The sequence below is a fragment of the Vipera ursinii genome, assembly GCF_947247035.1.
Source record: "Vipera ursinii genome assembly, chromosome: 1".
NCBI classification, from domain to species: domain Eukaryota; kingdom Metazoa; phylum Chordata; class Lepidosauria; order Squamata; family Viperidae; genus Vipera; species Vipera ursinii.
In genome coordinates, this window is record NC_139512.1 from 136,036,537 (window position 1) to 136,052,735 (window position 16,199).

Consider the following 16,199-nt stretch of genomic DNA (forward strand, 5'->3'; position numbering starts at 1 on the left):
TGGAATGTATTTGTAGGTGGCACACTGGAATGCATGCTTGAGGGGTTTATATAAATCTTCCCCTTTTTAGGCACACACACTCACAGAAGAGGTCAGTTCCATGTAACTTTCAATGCAGTTATAGACGTTTATGGAATTGTAATGGCTTAATTCTTTGATGTAGTTGCATTTTCATTTTACAATTATAAGCCATTATCATTATCTATAATCATCATTAACTCTTAGAGTTAAGAAATTTACTCTGGGAAAGAACTAATGCTCCCAAGAAAGTTAAATGTTAGGTACTAAAGCATATTTTGGGTGCCATGTAAATGTTGCCATAACCTGATGGTTTAACCCACAGGGGTCAAATTCGAGCATGTCACATGACGTATTGTGATTTATTTATTTTTTGCTTTGCAGAGCAGGGATGGGTGTGGCCTGTGTGACACATCCAGTCCGCAGGCCGCCAGTGTGACACCCCTGGTTTAACTCCTTGATATTTGCTTTGTAAGGATGAAATTCAATGTCTACTCTTGCCATGAAATTTGGAGAAAACCTGCAAGGAAGAAGCATTTGATCTCGCTGCTCTTTTCAGTGGAGGAATTCTGTTCTTATTCTTAGATTCTAAACTTAACTTGAAATAATTTATCTATGTTGTCGGTATGTATATTCTGTTTAAAGCATATGTCAGGCTCCCTAGGAGCTCATGCACTATTTAAAATTGAAAACGTGTATAAAACATGTATCTCTGAAAGCCAACTTAACACCTGAAGCTGCTAACTTGGCTGCTGTATTCCATGTAGCTCTAGTTTTTAACTTAACTTTTTCATTTAGAATTTATGGTATTTTCTTCTCATTCCGAATATGCCCTTAAGAAATCTATATTCCATTCAGAGAATAGGTAGACAATGTCTGAAATCAAGAGGGGAGGGAATTGTATTTGTGCTATAGAACAGCGTTTCCCAACCTTAGGAACTTGAAGATGCGTGGACTTCAACTCCCAGAATTCCCCAGCCAGCTATGCTGGCTGGGGAATTCTGGGAGTTGAAGTCCACGCATCTTCAAGTTCCTAAGGTTGGGAAACACTGCTATAAAAGGTAACAAATAGTAAAGAGGAATTGGAGATGACACCATTATGGAAGAGGAGTGAAGGAAAGACAAGGAAATAGTCCTAGGTAAGAATTCATTCAGGGAGGGAACAATGCTTAATAGCATATACAGTAGTAGCATCTGATTTAAATAAAGTTCAGGGAATCTGAAAGAAATGGGAAAATTAGATATTTTGTATTGTAACAAAAAAAAAAGGGACGCGGTGGCTCAGTGGGTTAGGACGCTGAGCTTGTCGATCAGAAGGTCGGCAGTTTGGCGGGTCAAATCCTGAGTGCCGCGTAACGAGTGAGCGCCTGTTACTCGTCCCAGCTTCTGCCAACCTAGCAGTTCGAAAGCACGTAAAAATGCAAGTAGAAAAATAGGGAGCACTCCAGTGGGGGAAGGTAATAGTGTTCCGTGCGCCTTTGGCGTCTAGTCATGCCGGCTACATGACCACAGAAACGTCCTCGGACAAGCGCTGGCTCTTCAGCTTTGAAACGGAGATGAGCACCGGCCCCTAGAGTCGGAAACGACTAGCACGCATGTGTGGGGGAACCTTTACCTTTATTGTAACAAAGTATGGCCATTAAACTGGTGTAAGAAATTTGAAATCTCTGAAACAAAGATGTTGCCAAAGGAAAATAAACTTTCATTCTGTGGAAGAAGAACGGCATAATCATTGTGAAGCTCAGTCATAGGAGTATAGATAAGCTGATTTTGACTATAATTGCAATGAACCTCAGCAGACGTTGCCGGTCATCAGAACTGATAGCATTATAAAGCCCAACCCTGAAAAGCACATATTTGTATCTACTACAGTTTCATTCATTTTTGACAAGGCTACTGTATTGAGCTTTGAGTACCTGCATGACTTTGATTCTTGCATTTAAAGATGGCTTATGTCATGTCTGGTTTTACAAGCTTTTTTGCCATAGTTAAGCAAATCACTGCAGTTGTTAAGTGAACTATGCAGTTAAGCAAATTGAGCATCCCCCATGGTCTTTGCTTGTCAGAAGATGACTAGGAAGGTTACAAATGATGATTGCCTGACCTTTGGGTACTATAACCATTCTAAATACATGCTAATTGACAAGTGCACAAATTGTGATAATGTGACTGGGATTTTGCAACAGTTGTTAAGTGCAAAGACCAGTCAGTCACTTTTTCCAGTGCCACTGTCACTTCAAATGTTTGCTAAACTAATAGTTGTAAGTCAAGGACTACCTGTAGAAATTTACAAAATGGACTTAACAATAAGAAGAAACTAATTCCAAATAGCTGCTATGATCCGATCAATTCCAGAAGCAAGCAACTTTAATAAAAGCAGCTTTCAAATTTTTTATCTGCCCATTAATAGGAATTTTAGCAACTGGCATATATGGTTTTGGGAAGCATTTTAAACACTCAACATACAGAAACTGCAAGACAAAATACAGAAATCTTTTTTAAAAAGCTTCAGAATTCACTGCTAGTTTCAAGTATGAAAGATGGAAGGCAGCCAAGTAGTAATTTACTTCTAGATATGGGTATATTTATTACAAACAAGCTCATGTGAAATTAAGGAAAGTTGGATTTCTTATTCTGTATAAATCTGCATGTTTCTCAATTACTGTCTTTCCACATCATAGGAAGCAATATAGCAAGAGTACCAGTTCTTTGTTCCCAGATTACTGCAATTCATAAAGATTTCATTGTAAAGCTACATTTCCTAAAAACAGTGAAGAAATGTTTTACAAAGTAGCAAGAAACGATGTACAGAGGACTGCTCAAATACACCCAAAAATAATCAATTTCAGCTTATCAATGAATCTATGCAGTGTATACTTGCATATAAGCCCATCTGCAGCCAAACTGACACATTATTTTAATTAAAATATCACAAAAAATGCAGATCATCTTATCTGCAAGTGACACATTTTTCTTGGTGTCACCTCAGATAAAAATTGGTTAAAAATTTGAAGGTTGGCTTATTCATACATGGGCTTATTTGTGAGTATATATAGTACATCAAGAAAAAAGCAAATGAGCAGGTCCCTTAAAAAAAGAAGGCACCTTAGGTTAGCTGCATGTTTCAGAATACCATGAAATAGGATAGTTAAATGAACTTTGCAATGCACAAAAGGTCTGTTTATACTTGAATGTTTAAGTAATTTTTCAAATAATTTTTGAACTTTGTTGGAACTGCCTATCTGGGTAATATAGACACGAGTAACAAGTCTCATCTATCTGTAATGTTGCTTAACATATACAAATATACACTACATGGTAATCCAATGATAAAGGGATTTATATCTGAGGACATTGCACTGGATTGTGCTTTAGCATTCCCACATTGACATGTAATACAAATAGGCTTTTGAAAGTACTGCTGCTTAAGAACCAACATTTTAGATTATCAGGAATACTTTGTGTGCTGGTAATTTACATTGAACTCATTTTATGCCAGAATCTAAAGAGTTTGAGAATACTTTGATTTTTGTCCAGGACTTTAAAAATTGTTACTTTTAGCTTAGGGTCGCTTCAAAAGCTTGTCCATCTCTTAAGTAGCTCCGCTGGAGGGAAAAGGCAGGAATGTGAATTGTTTGGGTAAAAAAAGCCTCGTAGGTCTAATGTTTTGAACTTATTTACACACACACACACACATGCTAAATCTTATGCTACAAAGTTCATTCAGAAGAGGTAAAGATTTACTATTTCAGCAACTTCTACAAGTTTTGTACCAACACTTTCTCAATTTAGAAGACATTTTTCCACACAAATGAAATAGCTTATATTTGTTTGATAGAAGCATTACCAGGTGTCATGAGTTTCTTATAAAAGGATGTTGCAACAATTCTAAGGCAGTTGGCCGCTCATGTTGGTCCCTGCATGAAGTGTTAAAAAACAGAAATTAACAGACAGTAAAATCTTTGGTACAAACCATATTACTCCTTATTTTCTATCTGTTTAATAACTTATATAAAAGAGGTACATTGATTCTTAGAGCATGGTGCATTAATACATGCTTTTATTTTATCTACTCAAAGCCAAAAAGATAGTACTATACTCTGAAAAAATATGCCAAAATATTAGCATTGTTCCAAGTTCTATTTTTAAACAAAATTCTATTGATCTTAAATGTTTTAAGATACTTATCCGGTATTTGAACTGAAGTTCATGCTCTTAAGTTTATTAAATTTGTTTTTCACCCTTTTTATGTATATAGTGCATTCAGAAAGTATTCAGGCCTTCACTTTTGTCAGGCTTGTTATGCTGCAGCCTGATTCTGAGTTGTTGAAATTCATTTTTTTTTCTCATTAATCTACACTCAGTACCCCATAATGACAAAGTGAAAACAGAATTTTAGAAATGTCTGTAAATTTATTAAAAAGAAAAAACTGAACTATCACATTGGCATAAGTATTTAGACCCTTTGCAACAACACTTGAAATTTAGTTGCCTCCCATTTCTCCTGTCTCTTTGCTGACATGTTTCTACACCTTGATTAGAGTTGCCCTGTGGTAAATTGATTAGACATGATTTGGAAATACACACACCTCTCTATAGAAGGCCTCACATCTGACAATGCATACTGTAGCAGAGCAAAAGCCATGAGGTCAAAGGATCTGTCTGCAGAACTCGGAGACAGAATTATTACAAAACATACATCTGGGGAAGGCTACAGTAAAATTTCTGCTGCACTGAAGGTTCCTAAGCACAGTGGCCTCCATAATTCTCAAATGGAAGATATTTGGCACAACCAGGATTCTTCCAAAAGCTAGTCACCTGATCAAACTGAGCAATCGGGAGAGAAGGGGCTTAGTAAGAGAGGTGGCCAAGAACCCAACGGTCACTCTGACTGAGCTCCAGAGATCCTGTGTTGAGATCCAATAGAGTTCCAGAAGGACAACCATCACTGTAGCCCTCCACCGGTCTGGGCTTTATGGTAGAGTGCCTAGACAGAAACCTCTCCTTAGTGCAAAAAACATGAAAGCCAACTTGGAGTTTACAAAAAAGCACCTGACTGTTCCTCAGTGAGGAACAAGATTCTCTGGTCTGATGAAATCAAGATTGAACTGTTTGGTCTCAATTCTAAATGTTATATCTGGAGGAAACCAGGCACCACTCATCACCTGCCCACTATCATCCCAACAGTGGTAGCATCATATGTGGGGATGCTTTTCAGCAGCAGGCACTGTGAGACTGGTCAGGGTTGAGGGAAAACTGAATGGAGCAAAATACAAAGATATCCTCAATGAAACCCTGTTCCACAGTGTTCAGGACCTCAGACTGGGCCAAAGGTTCACTTTCCAACATGACAATCCTAATTACACGGTCAAGACAACACAGGAATGGCTTAGGGAAAACACTGTGAATGACCTAGAGTGGCCCAGCCAGAGCCCTGACTTGAACCCTATTGAACATCTCTGGAGGGCCCTGAAAATGGCTGCCCACCTGACTAAGCTTGAGAGGATTTGCAAGGAAAAAGGGCAGAAAATCCCCCAATCCAAGTGTGCAAAGCTTGCCACGTCATACCCATGAAGACTTGAGGTTGTAATTGCTGCCAAAGGTGCTTCAACAAAGTACTGAGTGAAGGGTCTGAATACTTATCCCAATGTGATATTTCAGTATTTTCTTTTTAATAAATATATAGACATCTCTAAAATTCTGTTTTCACTTTGTCATTATGGGGTACTGAGTGTAGATTAATGAGAAAAAAATGAATTTCAATAACTCTAGAACAGGCTGCAGCATAACAAATTTTACAAAAGTGAAGGGAGTCTGAATACTTTCTGAATGCACTGTATATAAATATGAAAAGTAAAATTAAACTTGACTTTATCCACAAGTCATCACAAAGATTCCAATGAAGCTAAGAATCTTTAAATTTAATGCCATAAGGCCAGCTGCCAAAACAAATTATTTTTTCATTTATGACTGAATATTTTCTATAATATTTTCTACTCCGCTGCTACCATGGTTCCTGGTGGTTATTTAAATGATAACTACAGTTTTCATATTACAGGCGTTCCTTTATTTTCTTTTCAGACGGCTATGTATTGGAAAAATCTGTGTGTGATATTGACATTTCATAAAAATGGCCTATATCTGAGGTTACCATTGAAAACAAGTTTGGAAATGTCAGTTAATAGGGTTGTAAGAAAAATGTTTTAAATCCTTTACAACTTGTCATTCCAGTGTTGGAAGGCTCACCTCCCTGCGTAACCCTACACAAATCTTAAGGCCATCTTCAAAGGTTCCATAGGGGTAAACCTTCTTAGTAGGATTAGTTAGTTACCTGTTTTACTGTAACTTGCTTTCAAAACTTTTGCTCTCACAAGGTAGGCAGGAAGACAAGTTTGTCTTTGTCTTAAAGCAGGGGTGTCAAACTCAATTTCATTGAGGGCTGCATCAGCATCGCGGTTGCCCTCAGGGGGCCGGGTGGGTATGGCCAGAGTGGGCGTGGCCTACTGGGTGGGCATGGCTAGATTGCGCATGGCCTACTGGGTGGGCGTGGCCAGCTCTACATCATTGGCATCAAGGGTGCCTATGGGGGACTGGGCAGGAGTGGGACAGATCTGATGGTCTCTGGCAGAAGGAGGGTCTCTGGGCCAGGGCCAAGGCAGTGGGGGCCGTTTCCTCACTGTTTCCAGGATAGCTTCACGGGCCACATGAAACCACTTCGCGGGCCGAATCCGGCCCCCGGGCCTTGTGTTTGACATGTCTGTCTTAAAGGGAATATAGCAATAGCACTTAAGACTTATATACCACTTCAGAGTGCTTTCCAGCAATCTCTTGAGTTTACATTTTACCGACCTTGGAAGGTTGGAAGGCTGAGTCAACTATGAGCTGGTCAAGATCAAACTCCTGACAGTGGGCAGAGTCAGCCTGCAACACTGCATTCTAACCCCTGCCCCACCACGGCTCACAACGTGGTAGTTTTTTGCTAAAAGGTAATTTGTGGCAAGGAGATGTCCCTTTGGTCCCTGAAGCTTTCACATCTCTATAAAGTTTAGGAGTTTTCTGAATCAATATATGGATCCAAAGAGGTTTACAGGGAGAGAGGAAAAGGGAATTTTCCTGATTTGCCAATAAAAATCCATTTGCAATGCTGGAGGAAAAGCCAGTTTTTGCAGAACCAATTTTATATGGCGCTCCCACAGGGAGGGTCTGCTCAGGGTTCCGCCGGTAAGAGATTGCCGGTGGGTGACACCCAGGGATAGGGCCTTCTCAGTGGGAGCGCCTGCCCTCTAGAACCAGCTGCCGGTGGAGCTGAGGACTGCCCCCGACCTCCGATCATTCCGCCGGGGCCTGAAGACCTGGCTCTTTGAGCTCTCGGGCCCAGGCTGAGGAGAAATTTTTAATTGGGGTTTTAAGTGTACAGGGTCAATTTAATATTTTTATTTTGGTTTTTAACTTTTGTATGGTGGATTTTTTAATTCCCTGTAAACCGCCCTGAGTCCTCAGGGAAAGGGCGGTATATAAATGTAACTAAATAAAAATAAATAAATAAATATTGTGGTGAAGGTTGGGGGCAGAAACCAGGAGACAGCAGGTTTTAGACTAACCTGACAACATGTACCTGAACTACCCCAGAGACTTTTGCAGAAGACAAATGACTTAACACACCCAAGAAAAGCATATATGAACCTGCACTGTATAGAAAAGGCTTATTCTCAATCCTAACTGAAAAGGCCAGAAAAGATGGATGTGTTGTATACCATAAGTTTAATTGTGATTGAACTGCGATGCCTAAACTACTATTTTATTTTTTTAAGGAGCTCAAGCTCAAGAAACTTAATTGTGTGAATTGTTTTAATGCAAATAAAACTAATTTTAGGTATACAAATCACGTACCTTGTTAAGCACAGATGTACGAAATCAACTGCTTTGTCTGAGCAATGTTTGGGTAGTGAAGGCATAAGTCCTTTGTGAGCAGCTATGTAAAACATGGCTGCTAGTTTATCCATGGCAGCCAATGGTGGCTTTCCAGTGGCCATCTCAAAAACAGTGCAGCCAATGCTCCAGATATCTGATTTCCTTCCATAGCCAGATTCGTTTATCACTTCTGGTGCCATCCAATATGGAGTGCCATGCACAGATTTCAGTGGTTCACTATGTGTATTAGTCAGACTCACACAGGCTAAGCGCTTTGCACATCCAAAGTCTATGAGTTTGATTATGCCATTAGGCATAAGCATAACATTGTTTCCTTTAATGTCTCTGTGCACCACACAGTTTTCATGTAAATATGCAACTCCTTGTACAATCTGTTTTGTATATTTACAAAACACCATTTCTGACAGTGGGCCAAAGCGATGAATAATACTGGAAATGGAACCACCAGGAACAAACTCCATGAAAATGCTTACTATGTTATCTTCTAAACGTGTTCCCAAGTATCCCACAATGTTGACATGTGTTAGGTTTTTCAAAATCTCAACTTCTTCTTGCAGTTTCTGGTATTCCTTTTTATTCCCGGCTTGGTCACATGCATTCAGTGCTACTTGTTTCACAGCTATTAATTGTCCTTGGCTTGTAAGTCCACAGTATACCTAAATATCAAAGCAGGTCATTTTGAAGTAGAACAAATAAAAAACAACCTATATTTTTTTTATTTAATTCAGCTTAATCACTTCAGCACTGGAAGTCCAATTGTCCCCTCCCTAAACATCAAACAGCAGTTCAAGGAATCACTTAACCAGGGAGATGATAGATAGAAATTGGTCAAAAGTGCTGTAGTTTTTATTTCTGAGTAGGAAGTTGGACTCAATGGCATCTTCCGACTCAGTCATTTTATGACACTTTAATTATGCAATTCTACTATTTACTTATTTCATTTCTATCCTGCCAAATCAAAATCTCAAGGAAAGTTACAACTTATATGACACCCAAATTGGAAAAAAAATACAACAACAATATTGATTCAGCCCCTTAAGTTAGTGGATCTGCAAGGTCAGGGGCAGTGTGACTCAATCCAGGCTAGTATTGGAATAGACAATGAGCCAGATGGCTTCTGACAAACAGTAACTGGGATTTGTTGGGATTCAGTCTGAGCTGAGCTGACAGTCTCAAACACCAAGGACATTCACAGCATCTTCAGAATGGAGCAGAGTAGAGATCTATAGATATCATCAACATATTGATTACTTTCCCTTCTCCCAGGGGTTTCATGCGGGATCATGAAAAAACATGGGGGAGAGGCCCCATTTTGTATAGCAGATGCTACAGGTCTGGTCACTCTTCTCCCACTTTTCACTCAGGAAGAAACAGAACCACTTTAACATACTTTCTCCTAACTTCCAAGTCTTGGAAGGAAGTTATAAAGTGTAGAATGCATCTGACTGAGCATGGGTCAAGTCTTTTGTTAAGGACTATCTTACAGTAAAAGTGGCAAAATGTGCATATCGTTATTCAGAGACACACTGGCTTTCTATCTCTAGGAGGAATATACAATGGATATGTTCCTGTTGCATCTGTGGATAGAATAGTGGTCTGTTTAGGGTGACTCAGTCCCTGTTGGGTAAACCACGCAGGGCCTCTGTGAGGAGTTTTCAAGGCATCTGTCAGATAAACTCACTTGGAATCATACAGAGGTGGTCTTTCATTATACAGATCTAATGGGATGATTGTGGTAAGATCTTGCTTGGTTAACTGAGAAGTGTTTGAGTTTCTTAATTCTGAGGAATGCAGCCGTGATGCCATGCTGCCTCCTATGTTTTGGATCTATGTCCCACCTGGCTGATCAATGCTTCCTGGGAGATGACGTGCAGTTGGAACCATGCAGTGGTAGCTACAGTTCCTCTTCTGAAAGAAGCAGCAGTTTGCGCTGGGTCTGAAACTTCTGTCCCAGGAACAATATCTTGAAACAGTCCAATGCCAGCCCCATGATGACACTAGCTACTCAAGAAAAGCTGTTGCTTGGTAGCTGATACATTAGCAACATCACTAGCTTCTCTCTACTTTAGTCACAGACTCTTGTGACTTCTCACCTTTCAAACAGGACATCAAGGTGAGGTATCCCACGTGGTCACACATACACTGTTGAAGCACTTCTGCCAACCAGACTACACTAAGACCTGCCAATGTCGTGTGTAACTCCACAATTAGGTTGCATTTACTTAACTTGGACTTGGCAGTAAATACCGTAATAATAACCTGGAAATACTTCCAATTGTTTTTACCTGTCCAATCCGATCTAGCAGGATGGGCATAGTCCAGCTCCCATCAAGCTGGCAGGAACCAGGAGACATGCATTTTCTGCTATACTGCCTCCCCTCTGGAACACCCTCCCACCTGAGATTACGGTGCCTGACTTTGCTGGCTTTTTGGAGGGCCTTGGAGCCCTGGATATGTGCCTGGGACTGAAGTTCTGAATGTGGAAAGGGCCCCATTTCCTGGTTACGCTGATACTATCAGATTATAGTTCTCTCTTGGCTGCTGTTTCTATTTCATTTCTTTCTGTAAATGTTTTAATTGTCTGCTGATTGGGTCCAGGGACTGAGCCCCAAGAGCCGGATTGTGAAACAAGTGGATTACATTGTTCCTGTCTTGCCAAGGAATGGCCTGTTCCTAGTCTCCCACCATATCTCCCCATAGGCACTGCTTTGAAATGGGCAGCTATATAAATTAAACAAACAAGCAAAGAAATACTTTGCTCATTTCAATTCCCATTGAAATTAATTGTGGAGATTTGCATCCTTAACAAGTTATGTGTGCAAACATTCGTACGTCTAGGATATTTGGTCAAAGGCTAGATTCCAAACAGAAGACAAACAGGGCAAAATCAACTGTATTAATTACTAGTTGCCTTATATAAAGAAATCTGTTAAGATAATTTTCTAGTTTTAATGATATTCAGAAGCTTAATTTGATTCCAAGTTTATATCTCAGTATCTTTTAAGTTTGTGCTCCATTTTGAGAGTTTCTGTCCAAAAGGAAATAATTAAACTACTTAGAATACGATACAAAAAATGGGGTCAGACTCGATACGACTTACTGTGCCATATGCTCCTTTTCCAAGGATTTCACCTTTAGTCCACAAAATACATTCTTGGTTAATTAAACTGTTTTCTGAAAATGCAGTTTCATGTAGAAGTGGATTTTCTTCATCAAATCCCATGAAATCCAGATAAAAAGTCTGCAAAAGATGGCAGAAAAATAGAATACTGCTAGGCAATAGAAGATAAATACAGATGGTTTGTCAGTTGTTTTGAGAATTATGTTTACATGAAGTAAATTCTACACTGCGACATCTGAAATTGAAAAGAATTTCTGTTTGTCATATCACAGCCCTGAGACTAAGACTGAAGTTGCTACTATTCAATTTAAAATTATTATTCAGAGACATATTGGTTTTATATTCCTAGGATGAATATACAGTATAATGAATTAGCGTTGTCAAAAATTTATTAACTAAATGTCCTAATTTAATTGATTGGGAGCCACCCAGAGTGGCTATATAAATATTTTAAATAATAAAATAAAAGTAAGTAAAATATAATCTAAATAAAGATTCTGAAGACAGCAAAAGATCATGATCTCCCTGACCTGCTTGTAAGTCTGTGAACAGATCAGGTTATCTGCTGGACTAGAAAAATACTATTAGTTTGATCCAGTAAACAAATTCTTATGTTTTAACATTTTTAAATGGGGATATAGGAGAATGAAGAGCCCATTTTACTCAAAGAAAGAAATAAGAAGAAAAATGTGGAAACTAAAGTACAGCAAAGCCTAAATATTAGACTATATTATAAATGTAGGATATCACTTACCTTATTATTTTTAACTTTTGCTGTTCTCCAGTCTCCACTTTGTGCCTCTACATTTATATTTCTGGTCACTGAGCTAGAATTATTGTCATCTGTCCTACTCAGAGAAAGCAGTTCAGTGACTGAGCAACAGAACATGTCTTCTGTTACTTCCTTATAATCTTTGTACCCAAAGATATTTGTATATGTCTGAGAGACTGAGTTTGCAAGATAGTAAGTCCATGCATTTGTCATATTTGCTACACTGACATTCTCAAGCTGGAAATTTTCAAGAGAAAATGAGCTTATTTGGTCAGTAAAAAAGGATGCAGACGGCTTTTGATTATACTCATAGTGTAAAATCTGGCTTCCTTCCTGCTCCACAAGGTGATCAGCTGTTTTGTTTTGTCCACTCCTTAAAGTCCTACTGTTGTTTGCATTATTTGGTTCATTTATATTTTTCACATAGCTTAAGAAAGGAGCATATTCTGCATGAACTTTAACTTCTGGCCAAAGTAACTCCTGAACATTGGTGGCAAATGCTTTCATAGGAAAAGCATCATCTTTATCGCCATCATCGTTATCTGAAGTATATTCCAAAGAAGCTTCTTCAATTGGTGACAAGACTGAATTTGGAAATACTTCATTTTGCTTAGCAGGTTCAGGGAACTCAATGGAAATCTGAGCTTGTTGATCTTCACAAATTGACTCAGTGGTCTCCTTTGGCTGAATCTGCAGTTCAGCAAAAGAGACAGTCACATCTTTGCCCTGTTCTAGACCACAACCTGTTAACTTGGACACCTTTTTTGGTGCAAGTTCCTTCTCCTTCAGCTTTGGTTTAATACTAAGACTCTTGTGAGATTTAGAGAATGTTTGCTTCTGGGGACTTTTTATTCTGCTACTCTTCTTCCCATTGAAACGGTTGGATTTATATTTCATATCATTATGCCATCCAGTTGGAACAGAACGCACATTCCTGTTACCTTTATTCTCACCATATCCATCAGGCTTACGGGAATATACTGGAGTCCCAAACATTTCATAAATGCCAGGTCCTTTGCTGTTAGAATGTATTTCTTTGAACATGTCACTGTATTTCAGATTCAAATGGTCTACTGGGGATTGTGCTTGTCCAGCAGGCAATGGAGTGATTGTTTTTCTCAAAGTAACAGAACTTGGGGAAATACAGGGAAGCAGTTCCTTTGTAGAACTCTGATCATTATGCTGGAAGCATTTTTTCTCCTGTTGGAGATTATTTTTCTGAAGTTTTGAAGATATCTCAGTTTCTTCATGAAACAATCCTAAAGAATGAGAAATAGGATTTTTTGTCTTATTTTGATGCTGAATGGAACCCTTGCCCCAAATCATTAACTTCTGAGTCATTTTGGTACACGGTTTAGTGTTTAAAAGATGTTTGTTACTATTTCCTTTATATCTGCCACTCTTCTTGTGAGCAAATATATTGAAGCTTTGGTTTATGTTAGGTAGCATGCTCTTTCTTTCGGACAAGCATAATCTTGCTTTTAGCAGCTTCAGATTCAATTACATTTCTATTCAAACCATCTGTTGGGCAAACAGTAGTATCAGATGATTCAAAACCTACAAAGGTATTAAGTCATTAACGTATGATCTTTGATAGTTTTGTTCTGAATAGCAACACTTCCAAATGCAGCCTTTTTTACACTTTTCTTGTGATGTTTTCACCTCTGATGATTCTGCTTTGCTTAATCTACACTCTTACTTGTTAAATCTTTTTCCCGCACCACTTAAATTTAAAAATATTTTATGTCTTGAAGGATTAACATTCCGATTCTTTTGCTTCAGGAAATATTTCACTTGGATTGAGACAACTATCAGAACAATCAAAATCACAACTGCTGTTTATATTATCTATATTCTCAGAGATCACTAGTACTTTATAGATTGCACAATTGGTAGATTTATGATATATGATTTAGACCTGTTGCATTTCAACTGGAGTTCAATTTCTTGGGTTTTGGAGTAGCCAAAGACTATGCAATGTTATTCTGAGTAATGGATATGAATGTCCCAACTGCACAGGGAAGCTTCCAGATGTATTACTGAGGATGTGATCATCAGACTGCTAAAGGCATCCCTGGCGCTGACCATCTGCCTGGAGATCAATTTTCCTGAATGGTGAATGAGAATTCAGAATATGTGAAAGATTGTTAGCATTATTATCTTTCTTAGTGTTCTTTCTTACTAAAGGAAGTTACTGTATATTGCTTTGATAGGTTGTCAAGAAGTTTCTGTAAGTTGCAGAAAATAATTCATAGAATACTGTTATTAATGGTTTACCTAGAAACCTCCTACGTGAATTAAATATGATACTTAATAAAAGCAGCATTTAGTTTACTTTTTAAAAGTTACAATGGAAAGAAGAACAACCCACAATAAAAGCATCCTTTTATCAGCCAGGACCCATTCCATGCTTAAAATGTACAAAACCCAGATTTAGTGGAACAAAAAGGTACAGAATTGGTATATGTAGCACATTAATTGCTTTAGTTTAAATCACTTAAAAGCTAAGTGAAAGTAAAATGGAATCCAAAGGTTTATTAGGACACAAAATTATTCTGTAAATAAAGGCCAAGACTGCAATTTGTAGAATTCCCAAAAAGCATGGACAATGGAATTCTGGGAATTGTGAGCCAGTTGGGTGATTTTAGGCCATTCATTCACTCTTAGTCCAACCCACTTCACAGGATTGTTGTTTTGGGGAAAATAGGAAGAGGAAAGAGTATTAGGTATGTTCCCCCCCAAGTTATTTATACAGTACAAATAATAAAGACTGGCTAAAAACAAATAAAAAATGGAGATACAAAAGAATGAGCACAATGGGCTTCCAAACAACGGAGCTTTCTCTTTATATTTTATATATCAGATGAGATTTTATAAAAAACATTTCAGTGGCAAACCTGGCAGCTCACTCATCTGAAGATGCTGTTTGTCTCTTTTATGCTATTTATCACATCCATATTTGAGTAATAGGTGGAAATAGTAGAAAGTATATTTCTTAATTATAACTCGCCCTACCAATTGAGAAGCAGTCCAATGCAAATGTTCATCTAGCAAGGAAGATCAAAATATTCCAAATTCCACTTACTTCCAAGTTTGCTAACATCACCAATCAATATAGTTATAGGTATTAATAACAAAACCAATAAAATATCATTCCAACAGAATCCTTAGATCTGTTGTATCATAAATACAATGGATGAATTATCACTATGTACTGTATTTCAAGTATTGTAGATCAATGCAGTTGCAGAATCAAAGTAAACTTTATATTAAAGCAGCTTTTTTGCTCACACATCATATGCAATCTGTTGAATTTTATTTACTGGGAAGAAAAATAAAGATGTTCTAATGAAATTCTTACCTTCAATTTGATGCCAATATAGACTTTCCAGAAAGGAAGAAACATGATTGTAGAGCTCTAATGCTCTGAAGATCCTTCCTCTTTCAACACAAATCCTTCTGATATTGAGAGCTAGGTTATGGCTGTTTAGTTTACAAGCTGTCACCAAGGTAACTCTCTTTTGGGTATTTTGCACAGTGAATGACTGATCAAAGAGGCTTAGCTGGGCTGGGAAAGCAAATGAGAAATCTAGATCTTAGATTAAGCCATCTAACAAGCTTGCGTTTGCAGCAAAATTCTAAGAACATACATCACACATAAAATGCATTATCTCATTTATTCTTTTGGTAGCCATGAGAAGAAGATGAATGTTTTCTAGAAAGTTGATAAAAAGGAATTATTTTCTTTGAAAAAATCTCTTAAATTATATGTAAGACATGTTTGCTGATTGAATATCAGCATGCTTGTGGCTTCAACTTTTGAAATTTGAAAAAATATGACCTCAGACACCTTACCACTTCAACAGAGATGAGTTGAACATGTAGTCTTCTTCTCCCTTTTTTTGTTTCTCTAGGCTTTATCATTCAGAACCTTGGCTGTTTACTCTATGATCTCTAAGGTCTAGGTCAGTGGTGGTGAACCTATGGTATGCGTGCCAGAGGCAGCATGCAGAGCCCTCTCTGTGGGCATACTTTTTTTTTTTAAATTCCATTTATATCCCGCCCTTCTCCGAAGACTCAGGGCGGCTTACAAGCTTAGCAATAGCCTTCATTCTATGTATATACCTGCTTATTAGGGCTTTCACACACACCCCAAGCGGCATTATTACAAAGTCAGCTTAATTGCCCCCAACAATCTGGGTCCTCATTTTACCTACCTCGGAAGGATGGAAGGCTGAGTCAACCTTGAGCCTGGTGGGATGCGAACCTGCACTAATTGCAGGCAGCTGGTGTTACTTAAGGAGGCATTAGCCCACTGCTCCACCAAGGCTCTTATTATAAATGCCATTGCCCCAG

At 38.3% G+C, this 16,199-nt stretch overlaps 2 protein-coding genes and 1 long non-coding RNA gene across 3 annotated transcripts in view; 2 read left to right on the plus strand and 1 right to left on the minus strand.

Moving 5' to 3' along the window:
- The window catches only part of CCNT2 (cyclin T2), a gene marked incomplete at its 5' end in the record, with an annotated part of 35,934 nt that extends 35,005 nt beyond the window's left edge, over positions 1-929 (plus strand). Inside the window, one exon of the transcript XR_014491807.1 lies at positions 403-929. The remainder of the gene's footprint in view (positions 1-402) is intronic.
- A 1,402-nt stretch (positions 930-2,331) lies between these two features.
- On the minus strand, positions 2,332-13,292 carry MAP3K19 (mitogen-activated protein kinase kinase kinase 19; the record flags this gene model as incomplete). Its single annotated transcript, XM_083350801.1, has 4 exons — positions 2,332-3,935; positions 7,909-8,606; positions 11,051-11,191; positions 11,826-13,292. The coding sequence occupies 4 exons, from the start codon at positions 13,290-13,292 to the stop codon at positions 3,872-3,874; spliced, it is 2,370 nt and encodes a 789-aa protein (XP_083206927.1). The 3' UTR covers positions 2,332-3,871.
- On the plus strand, positions 13,015-15,875 carry LOC310633133. Its single transcript, XR_014490992.1, has 3 exons — positions 13,015-13,958; positions 15,227-15,353; positions 15,758-15,875. It is a non-coding gene; the product is annotated as an uncharacterized lncRNA (long non-coding RNA).
- Positions 15,876-16,199: the final 324 nt, after the last annotated feature.